Source organism: Enhydra lutris, unplaced genomic scaffold, assembly GCF_002288905.1.
Source record: "Enhydra lutris kenyoni isolate GAN:26980312 unplaced genomic scaffold, ASM228890v2 scaffoldscaffold68, whole genome shotgun sequence".
Taxonomy (NCBI): Eukaryota; Metazoa; Chordata; class Mammalia; order Carnivora; family Mustelidae; genus Enhydra; species Enhydra lutris.
Window position 1 is genome coordinate 4,772,062 of NW_019154152.1, and position 12,035 is coordinate 4,784,096.

At 38.2% G+C, this 12,035-nt stretch overlaps 1 protein-coding gene across 2 annotated transcripts in view; it reads right to left on the reverse strand.

Annotated features, from left to right (window-relative positions):
- LOC111159419 (switching B-cell complex subunit SWAP70) overlaps nucleotides 1–12,035 on the reverse strand; it is a 66,557-nt gene that overhangs the window by 35,430 nt on the left and 19,092 nt on the right. For both annotated transcript variants that reach the window (XM_022521867.1, XM_022521868.1), the window contains exon 2: nucleotides 5,731–5,871. In XM_022521867.1, coding sequence (XP_022377575.1) covers nucleotides 5,731–5,871 — 141 coding nt within the window. The remainder of the gene's footprint in view (nucleotides 1–5,730; nucleotides 5,872–12,035) is intronic.

Here is a 12,035-nt window from a genome sequence, read left to right on the forward strand (position 1 = left end):
CCCTAAAATACACAAATAACTGTTTTTTGTTTTAAAGTCCCTAGGATGCCTGAGTGGCTCAGTCAGTGAAACGTCTGCCTTTGGCTCAGGTCATGATCCCGGGGTCCTGGGATCAAGTCCCACATCAGACTCATTGTTTGGCGGGAGGCCTGCCTCTCCCTCTGCCTGTCACTCCCCCTGTTGTATGCTCACTCTCTCTCTGACAAATAAATAAAATCTTAAAAAAGAAGTGGTTATACCAAGAACCACTGAATTATACACTTTAAATAAGGCTTTTATTTTAAAAAACAGTATTTCTTTAAACCATGTCACTCTTACATTGCTGGCCACAGTACTCAGTGGCATAAAGTTATCCACAATTTTCAGCATTTAACCTCTTTTTTCACCAGAAATTTTTAGTGCTGGCACCACCTGGGTGGCTCAGTCAATTAAATGTCCAACTCTTGATTTCCGCTCAGGTCATGATCTCAGCATCATGAGATCAGGCCTCACCCATCAGGCTCTGTGCTGGGCATGGAGCCTGTTTAAGATTCTCTCCTTCCCTCTCTCTCTGTCCCTCTCCAACCACCTCCCCACCTCAAACACATGCTTCTCCCTCTCAAAAAATTAAAATTAAAAAAAAAAAAAAAAAAGTCCTTAGCGCTGTATAACTTCACAAATGTGATGAAAATATAGAGTCTGACTTGGACATTATGCCAAAATAATACTACATAACTCTTAAGCAACAATGAAAGAAAAAATAACACAGGCTAATAAATAAAAAGAACTGTACAAAAACATGGTTTTGGGTAGCTGAGAGCAGTAGGACTTCCTACTAAATGACAGTTGTTAGGCACCCATTTGAAGATATTTTGATTGCTGATGATATACGGATTCAAGCAACAGAAATCTGAAACCTCATTTTATGGAAGAACTAGAACTGACATGAACAGCAAGCATTTGGTATGTCAGCCTAGGAAACAGAATGCAGATGCTACTAGCCTTTCGAGAAAGGACATTATATTAAACCAAAACGTTTCTTTTTGCTTTTCTTCCATGTGTATGTATGTTTCCAAAAAGCCAAAAGCAAAAAAGAAAAGGATTCTTCTAGGAAAGCAGCAAATTCCCCAATGAGACTAGGCATCTTGCTAACAGATTACTATTAGTTTTAGTCATAAATAGCTCAGAACAACCCTTAAAATGTGGAATCAGGAAAAAGAACTGAAAATGATTCAGACCCAAAAGCCTAACAAGTTATTAAATCTCATAAGAGAATTAGATTGCCACATAAATACGCTGAAGCGGAATTACCTTTTGATGTAATCTATTGGGGCTCAGTAGTAAAAAGGTAACAAATATATTGCTTTCTTCAATTATTTACTGTCAGATAATCCAGGTATAACGTCTCTTTGCAAAAAAAGAGAGGGGAGGCTCACAAAAACATTCTTCCTAAATATTCACAGAATCCCATTCTTTACTAAAGAAGAAATTTAACAAAAAAGCAAAAAAATAAAAGTTAACCCTCGGGGAAGGCAAAATATTTGATACAAGAACACAGGCATATTAATCATTTGATGTCTCAGGAAAGCTGAAAATGAATCCTATCATCATGAAGAACAACAGGTATATGATTATCTCTGAAAGCAAATACAGAAATCAATTGGAAAAATTAGTTTTTAGAAAGTGAATTTCAACATACTTTATCTCTCAGTCCCAGCCCCTTCAGAATAATTAACCTAGGCAAAGGCAAAAAACCTCTAAAACCACCTGGGGAAAACGTGATGAGAATGAACACTGAAGAACACCAGATACTAATTAAGAGAAAAGACTCATGTTAAAACTTTTGAGAAAAAAACCTAAGAGAACTAGAGGCTGACAGAGTTTGAGATTTGTCAGAATAGCTTTTAAGCCTCTCCCCCTTCCCCTATATACCCCATAATTGGAAAAACAATAATTCTTTTTTTTTTTTTTAATTTTATTTATTTGACAGACAGAGATCACAAGTAGGCAGAGAAGCAGGCAGAGAGAGAGGAGGAAGCAGGCTCCCCGCTGAGCAGAGAGCCCGATGCGGGGCTTGATCCCAGGATCCTGAGATCATGACCTGAGCCGAAGGCAGAGGCTTTAACCCACTGAGCCACCCAGGCGCCCCAAAACAATAATTCTTAAAGGAAGTAATTAATCCCTCAACAGTACAGTTAAAAGAACACTGATCTAGAAATTAAATGGCTTAGGTTTAAAATCTCTCTAACCCTTATTAGTTAGGCAACCTTACGCTCAGCTTCCTCCTGAGTTAAATGGGAGTAAGAATTCCAGTTATGCATTACAGGATTAACATGAGGATCAAATGAGATAGTGTGTGATATGTATATATATATATATTTACATATATGTTTATGTATATGTATGACACAGATATGTGTATCACATCTTGCAAATTTAATCAAATTACAAATTATTTTCTATTTCTTTTGCATAACCATTTAGAATCTCTAAACTTTATGTTAACATTCTCCAGTCACTATTGGCACTTTTTCAACCAAGTTTCAAAACAAGGCACTAATCTTTTTCAATTTAAACCCACACCATGGAAACCTTGGCTGCTTTATTTGGATTGAAGGACTGGCAAAATTCCACTCCAGGTGGCTAAGCAATAATAAACAAGAACTTACTGTTTCATCATATCCTCATTCATTTTGAATAAGTTTTTCTCCAAACTTCATAGCTAATTTTGAACTTTTTAAATACTGCTATATTTGCTCCCCCAATTATAAAACTTTAAAACACCTAAATACTAAAGGAAAAAAACATTTTAAAGCTTAAAATTCAAGGTATTTAATTAAAGTTACACCAAGGAGAACAAAATACAGTATTAGGGTACCGCACTTTGAGACATGAAACCATGTTTCCCTATCCACTGACCCGCCCCACACAAATTCTAGCACTGAAAAGGCAATTTTCAGATTTCTGAATATTTCCCAGTACATTCTGAATATTTCCCAGTACATTCTATATTTTAATAACAGACACAATTCTGCTGATTGTTTTTTTAATTTGGGGGGAGGGTAGAGAGCGGAAGGAGAGGGAGGAAGAGAATCTTAAGCAGGCTCCACACCCAGTGCAGACCCCAAGGTAAAGCTCAATCTCAGAATCTGAGAGAGAGAGAGAAAGTTCACAGGCAGTGGGTAGAGCAGAGGGAGAGGGAGAAGCAGACTTCCCGCAGACCAGGGAGCCTCCTGCAGGGCTCATTCCCAAGACTCCCGGATCATGACCAGAGCCAAAGGGAGACACTTAACTGACTGAGCCACCCAGGCAACCCTAGACATTTTTTTTATTGAAACATAATTCACATACCATAAAATTTGCATTTTAAAGTGTACAATTCAATAGTTTTTAATATATTCACAAAGTTTTGCGATTACCGTCACTATCTAATTCTAGAACATTTTCATCATTCCAAAAAGAAACCCAAGCCCATTGGTAGTTACTCACCATTCCAACCTCCCCTCAACCTCTGTCAACCACTAATCTACTTTTTATCTCTATTTGCTTGCCTATTTTAGGCATTTCATATAAGTGGAATCACATAATTTGTGGCTTCTGTGAGTCTTATTAAATCTTGTATTTCATTATGGTAGATTTCTCTTATTTTCCTAATTATTAGGCATGATCAAAGCAATGTTATCATCTCTACAGGGAATACTTAAAACACATATAGCACATATACACATAAAACAAACACAAATAAAGAGCAGAAAATTGTATTGTGGGGTGTCTGCGTGGCTCAGTGGCTTAAGCCTCTGCTTTCCACTCAGGTCATGATCTCAGGGTCCTGGGATCGAGCCCCATACTGGGCTCTCTGCTCAACGGGGAGCCTGTTTTCCCCTCTCTCTCTCTGCCTGCCTCTCTGCCTACTTGCGATCTCTCTCTCTCTCTCTCTGTCAAATAAATAAATAAAATCTTAAAAAAAAAAAGAAGAAAGAAAATTGTATTGTGAGGCTGATATGGAGTAACAGACACAGGTACAAAGAATACTACATAAATGAACACATTGTAATCTTGACAACCTTTGCAATAAAATTTCTGAAAAACATGTGATTTTTTTATATTTTAAAATTTTATTTATTTATTTGACAAAGAGAGAGAGCACAAGCAGGGGGAGTGGCAGGCAGAGAGAGAGAGGGAGAAGCAGGCTCCCTGCTCGGCAGGGAGCCCAACACAGGGCTCAATCCCAGGACCCGGGGATCATGATCTGAGCTGAAGGCAGACACTCAACCGTCTGAGCCACCCAGGCACACTAAAACATGAGACTTTTTAAAAGAACCTTCACCAACATCTTGACATTTTCCAAACTACTAACTTAACTTATTATCATAAATGTTAATTACTGTACTTTACTATTAAAAAAAGATATCGAATGTAATAAATGTATACAAATACAGCAATAAAAAAATCCAAAGAAACCATAGGAAAAAATACATAAATAGTTGTGGTATTTAGGTGATGGGAAAATATAGTTTTTAAATTTTTTTTTAAGTTTATTTATTTAAATCATCTCTACACCCAATATGGGGCTCATACCCACAACCTCAAGATCAAGAGTCACATGCTCCTCTGACTTAGCCAGCCAGGTGCCCCTAAATGTATCTTCTTTTTAATTTAAAAGTATTATCACTGTCATTTTTTGAAAGGCATTTTTAAGATATATCCAAAAATTTCATGCTTGGTGTTATAAATAGCCAAAGCAGGAATTTCCCAGCCATTCATGTGAATATGTAATTAATTTCATACCTAAACAAAGTTAGACAATATGGAAAAATGACACTAATATATCATTCAGTTAAAAAAGAAATTTGAAGAAGTTTATGTATAGCATGATCTGAGCCCTATGGAAACAAACATTACGTATTATGTACAGGGATATTTACATGCATATATTTAAAAAGACTGGCAAAGATATTCACCAAACTGTTAAGGGTGGTTACTCCTGGAGAGTGAGACTAAAGTGAGAGTAAAGAGACATTCACTTTTTATTTCATGTATTTTTGTATTAACTGCCTATTTAATAAGCATATACAACCTTTCATTATTTTTAATCACCGATTTTTTCTAATTATTTGAAGGTGCCATCAGCTTATTTTCTTCTAAATAGAAGTACATTAAATTCAACCCCTTCTTCTGTCAAGTTTTAATTATCCAAACCAGAAGAGAAACTGAACATGGCAGCAATGCCAATAGGTTATATTTGGCTTCCAAACACATAACAGGTTTTTGCAGCATCTTTACTCATTATATACCCCAGAGGGAGCATCTGAGTGGTACCCTGAAAAGTCTATGATGAAAACTTTGCTGTACAATAGCTATTTAGTAAAGATAATTAATATCACCTTTGGCATTCACATTTTATCCTAACACACCCATGCTTTAACAATCATTGCCAGTACATGTGGAACCAGAATTTAAAAAGGAGGGGGGGAAGCACTCTAAGAAGACATTACAGACTAGTACAAAATACAGTTCTTAATTTCAAAAAATGAGCCAAGTTGTAAAATACCAAACCAACTTTAAGAAGACAGTGAAGAGGAAGAAATAGGAAATGTCAGTCTCCCATTCTTTCTTTCGTTTCTGACTGACTTATCCACCTGATGCCTCACACCTGAACTCCTTAGTGAACTCACCAGCAAGGGGCTCCGGGGCCCACTTGAAATGTGCAAATCAAACCACTCTGAAAGCAAGAAGACATCAGAAGCATACCTTTTCCAGAATGAACTTGTTTAAATACGGCATATAGCCCTGATTGGAAACAGGCCCCTCATCGTCATCCCGGAAGTGCTCTTCAAGGGCAACAGGGTCGTGTGGAACCTTCAGCACCGTGCACAGGTTATGGGAAAGGACCTAAGGGGGAAAGAAAGTCGTTTAAAGGCATCCACAAACCAACACATGGCAGCTTCACTGTCTGAACACTACTGGCTGCTCCCTGCCCTAGGGAGAGAAAGATGGAGAAATGAGCTAACAAATGCTGGGTGAGTACTGCTCGGCTGCCTGCTCCTCACTTGGTTGTTACCTCATTCCCTCCCCAGTTCTGGCTCACTTCAAAAAGTCTCTTTTACGTGCCTACAATGAGCCGGCTCCACGCCAGATCTGTGACTCTACACAGTAATAAAGGGAACAGCAACGGGAATGCAGTCAATGAGACTGTGACAGTGCTGGGCGGTGACAGATGGAGCTACGCTTGTGGTGGGCACAGCATCAAGTATAGAGAAGTTGAATCACGACGCTGTACACCTGAAACTACTAGACACTGTGTGTCAACTCTACTAAAAAGAAAAATGTTTACATATCCGTGACTATAATATTCCTTAGAGTTTTTTATTACTTGGCCCACATTAGAAAGAAAAAAGGGTTGGGAAGGGCCAAAAGAATGTTTTCAAAATTAAATTCCCCAGGTAGAGCAGTGTCAGTCAAAGCTGTATGAGAAAGAACATGGAACCGGGCAGCTGCAGCCGAGGGTTCTGGACAAAGTGACTGACCAGGGCCAATCATACCTTTCTGGGCTCCAGTGTTCTCTCACTTGTTACAAGACAAAGGGCCAAGTTAATATACAAAGGTACCAAACATTATTTAGCAATCTCTAAGTGTCCAAATATCTCTAAAATCCTAGGATACTAGACTGTTTTCAGCATGAGTATAAAAAACATAAATATAAAAAGAAAAAAGAAACCAAGGGCCTGGTTTAGAAGAAATAGGAGAAAATTTATTGAAAAAATATCTCAGAAGTCACCAAAATGGTTGAAAGACTTTTGTAGAAAATTCGCATTCCATATATAAAGTGTTACTAGTTTTGGCATAACCTGAGCTCATAATTAATACTCAGGCAGTTCAAGTAGCAGTTTGGGCTATCTGAGTACTAACCTCATTTTGCATTAAATGAAAATTTTACAGTAAAACTTAAATCCCTCCCACTTTCATTTGTGCATTCTGAACAGGTCAATTACAGAGCTCTGGCTGTACTTTAACAGAGAATCTTACCAAATGTTAAATCCCAGGTTAAAATACTACCTACTTTTCTCTCAGCCCTACACATTTAATCACTTGAAGAACCACATTCATATCAATGCCATTAAGCAAGTCACTTTTTTCTGCATACACACGTTTCAGTTAGGATTTTTTAAGATTAAAAAAAGTAACCTATAAAAAGAATATTTGCATATCTTCTCTCTATATTTGTTTTGTTTCTCAAAGCTTCCTTTATCTGGAGATCCTTTTCAACATGCTCTACTGGTTTTAAGGAAGTAAGTAAAGGAAAGGAAGTAAATTCACAAATGGTTATAAAGGAAGTAATGAAGACTTTTATCAGCCCCTACAAAGCAGGCTGTGTTTCTCAAACAAAATCTCTATTTGCCAATAGTAGAGCACATGAAAAGAGCACGGTAGAGCTTTTGCTGAAGAATCTTGCACCGCAGTCAGCAGAAACCTAAATAGATATTTCCTTTCTCTATTTACCTAGTAAAACTTATGGAGTAAATTACCTACTTCCAAAGAGGTTTTGTGAGGATCAACTTCAAGTACATAAAGCGCTTAAAACCTGTAAAGCACCATAGAAATAGGAGTTTAGAGAAATAAGGAGTGATTTTCTCAGATAAGGCTCAAAGGTCATTCAAATCTGAAATCATTTGGGACTTCAAGTAAAAATTCCCAACCACTGGTTAAATTATGATGCATTCATAAAACATTAAGAACAATAAGGAAGCTCACCATCTAGTGATATAAAAAGATCTCTAAGTGAAAAAAGCAATATGCTTAAGATTATGTTTAGTGTGCCATCTTTTATGTAAAAGAAAAAGAAAGAAAAAATAAGAAACTCTAGCAGAGGGGCACCTCAGTGGCTCAGTCTATTGAGTGTCTGCCTTCAGCTCAGGTCATGATCCCAGGGCCCTGGGATCCTGTGCCAGAGTGCCACATCCGGCTCCTTGCTCAGCAGGGAGCCTGCCTCTCCCTTTGTCTGCTGCTCCCCCTCCTTGGGCTCTCTCTCTGACAAATAAATAAATCTTAAAAATAGATAAAGGTTCTATTTCTTTAAAAAATTAAAAACTCTAGCAGAATATATAAAAAACTATAATAGTCGGGAAAAGACTAGCTTGGTGGTAGACCTGAGGAAGAAGACTTTTCACTGCACCTCCTCTTTTTCTTAAGCTTGAAAAAAATTTTATCTAATCAAAAATGTTCTATTAAAAGAAATTAAACATGTATTTTTAGAAAGTGGCTGACATAAGATCATACAGCTAGATCTATTTAACTTCGAAGTCTATTTTTTCTTTCACATTAATCTACTCTCTAGAGATAGGTATAAAAGGAAGGCATTTTCCACAGCAATACCATGATTAACAGATGAGTGTGATGTAAGGACAATCAATGAGTTCAGAAAAGAAAAACAATGTGTGTTAAAGTGACTTCACAGAGGAAGTGAAACGTAACCTAGGCCTTAAAATAAGGAAAGCTTTTTGGACAGAAAAGGGCAATTAGCAGGCTTTTAGATAGGGGAGTAACATGAGAAAAGTAGGTGATTAATGCAAACTCCCAAAGGTACAAAAAGGATACACCAATCTCTCCCACACCCCTCTTTCTCTGCCTTCGGGTTTTATAGATCTTCCAACTAAAGTCCTGGCAGGGGCTTTAGGTGCCATATTGTCATCCTCCTCATCCTATAGCTGATAAGTACTGGCTTAAAGAGATAAAATTTCTCTTGTTTTTTTTTTTTTTTTTTAAAGGATTTTTATTTATTTATTTTGAGAGAGGGAGAGAGAGTGAGAGAGAGCATGAGAGGGGAGGTCAGAGGGAGAAGCAGACTCCCTATGGGGCTGGGAGCCCAATGTGGGACTTGATCCCAGGACTCTGGGACCATGACCTGAGCCGAAGGCAGTTGCTTAACCAACTGAGCCACCCAGGCGCCCCTCTTGTTTTGTTTTTAACTAAGGTTACTTAGCAGAACAGAGACTAGAATTCAGGTTTTGTAATCCCTGGTCCAACACTCTCTAGTAATTAGGGACATCATAGTTTTAGTTCTCTAAAGTAAACAAACAATGCTCTTTGTATGTGTAGGTGCTTAGTTCAATTCAGTGATCCCACCAAAGAAGATTTAGATTTGAACTCTAGACTTCTCTAGAATTTTCTTAACTGCCGAAATTTCTTTATTTTATTTACTTAAACAAACCGAGGGAGACAACACTTAATAGTAACAATGACCCTAGAGAAGATCTGAGCGCTAGCCCTGCTCATGCAGTCTGTTCCTACTCAGTGGTTTGCCACTTACCATTTTATAATGGTTTAATGTTTTGCTACCTATTTGCTCATTCTCAGCATACTCACTGCAGAATAAGGTGTTAAACCTGCTTCTAAAAAAAAATTTTTTTAAAGACCAATCCTTAACTGTCAACCCAAACTTGTTTTATGAATTCAGCAAAAGCACTATAATTTGATCATAAATTGGCTTTTTTCATTGTTAATATGGCCTAGAATAGGGAAGTCTTCATCAAACAAAATAACAAACTGAATAATAGATAACTGAAAAGGTTTTGTTACTAAAAGAGAAAAAAAAAGTGTGCTATCTTTAAAACTTTTCAAAAAATTTTATCAGCATAAATAAATAAAATCTTTTAAAAAGGTAGGGGGTGGCACGCCTGGGTGGCTCAGTCAGTTAAGCATCTGCCTTCAGCTCAGGTTATGATCCCAGGGTCCTGAGATAGAGCCCCACATTGGGGTCCCTGCTCAGTGAGGAGTCTGCTTCTCCTTCTCCTCCTGTTCTTGTGCTCTCTCTTTCTTTCTCAAATAAATAAATGAATGAAATCTTTAAAAAAAAAAATTATCAGCAATTTTTTTTAAACCCTGAACAGTATCTCAAGTTTTTTAATAAAAAAATGTATAAAGAAATCAAAATCTGGGGCACCTGGGTGGCTCAGTGGATTAAGTCACTGCCTTCAGCTCAGGTCATGATCTCGGGGTCCTGGGATTGAGCCCCACATCGGGCTCTCTGCTCAGCAGGGAGCCTTCTTCCTCCTTACTCTCTGCCTACTTGTGATCTCTCTTTCTCTGTCAAGTGAATAAATAAAATCTTTAAAAAAAAAAAAAAAAGAAAGAAATCAAAATCTTAAAGGCCAGAATACAAACTATTAGTAAGAAGTAAATACTCCATAAGCTTGTAGATTACTTTATGCTTTTTAGAGTAGACTGGCATTGTCCATTGGTGGTTTTAGTGTCACCCCGGAGAAAGGTAGGTATTACTGCTATTTTACAGATGAAGAGTCTGAGTCAGATGTTCGGAGATATCCCCAAATCACAGAATGTTATGTATAGTGAAACTAGGCCAGAACCCAAGCCTCCTGTTCAGATGCCCCTTCCACATTTGCCACTTGCCCTCTGTTTCTGGAAGAACAGAGAGCCCAATACCCTGTGGCCACGTATGCATGTTATAGATAAGGTGCACTGATGGACTGGTGCTCGCCTAGCCCTACCTAGTCAGTTCTCCAGGACCCAATAAGATGTCTGGCACTATTTTGTGGAGCCAAGTTAAATCCAGTGGCGAAGAACTACACATGCCTAGAACTCTGGAACCATTCTCTCTCAGGGAGCCCCCATCTCCTAGCACCCACCTTTGGGGGAACCAGTTCCAAGAAGTGCTAGCCTCTCCAGATGAGGAAGCTGGAAAGTAGATCAGGACAAAAGCAATCAGGACAAGAGGGCTCCAAGTTCTTGATTTGCACGAGGACTGCCCTGAATCACTCTAATCAGACTGTTTGCAAGTTTCTCAAAAAAGTTGAATTGATCCCACTTCAAATGCCTGCTTCCAAAGGCCATTCTTCTAGCGCCCATATGATTGCTAAGCAACTTTGCTCTCATTCCCTTGATTTGAAGAATAAACTATTGTTACTACAATAAAAGATCCATATCCATGCCAACAACCCATCTCTCCAGCCCTTTCATATCTACTATTGCCTCTGCAGGGCCTTTGCTGACGAGAGATGACTAATTAGCCGCATAAGCCCTGTTCGTTGGTCTGTTCTTATTCAGTGGTTTGCCATTTACCCTTTTTAAGCACTTTACTCCAACTATCATGAAAACAAAACCAAGGATGATGAACGACTAAGCAGTGTTTTAACACACATGAGTGCATAATCTTTACCCTCCTCCCTCCCAAAGATGTAGAGATTATAAAGGTTCTCTGAAATGTGCCCCCCAACAAGTCACACAGTTTCCCTTTACAGGATGTGCGTAATGGGCAAACTTCAGCACTGAAGAAAAGGGGGGTGGGGATCTCTATTCCAACAAGCTTATCTGAACCAACACAATTATAGAATTATAATTCATAATAAGCAATCTTTAAAAAAAAAACCATGAAAATTCCTGTCTGATTTATAAAATTTCAAGCTAATGGCAAATTACAGAAAACTCTTCCTAACAATGAAGCAGAATGACCAATTTCCTACCAGTATTATGCCCTGCCTTAAGAGCATTGTCTTAATAGAAGTCCTGCCCCTTACCACATAGAGTCATTTTCCCTTTCCTGACAATATCCTTTCATCCTGCTTATCACTGTTTCAATCTTGCTTGCTTTCTCTTAAATTATCTTTACTGTATTCAGCCTCAGAAATCTCCAACTCAATGTTGATTCAGCCCTAAAAGCAATCCTAGACACTTTTACCAAATTAATATATTTTTTTGAAGATTTTATTTATTTATTTATTTGACAGAGAGAGAGCACGCGCTAGAGAGCACAATGGGGGAGCAGCAGAGGCAGAGGGAGAAGGAGACTCCCCACTGAGCAGGAAGCCCAAAGCAGGCTCCATCCCAGATTTGGGGATTATGACCTGAGCCAAAGGCAGATGCTTAAAGGACTGAGCCACCCAGGCGCCCCTTACTAAGTTAATCTTTAAGTGCTGCTTATACCACATTATTCCCTCATCTAAAATTCAAAAAAAGCCTACAGAAGTAAAAAACCAAATAAGTATCTCATCCGTGTATTTAAGTCCACTCGACAAATCAGGCCCTCTTTAGCTTTTTAGCAT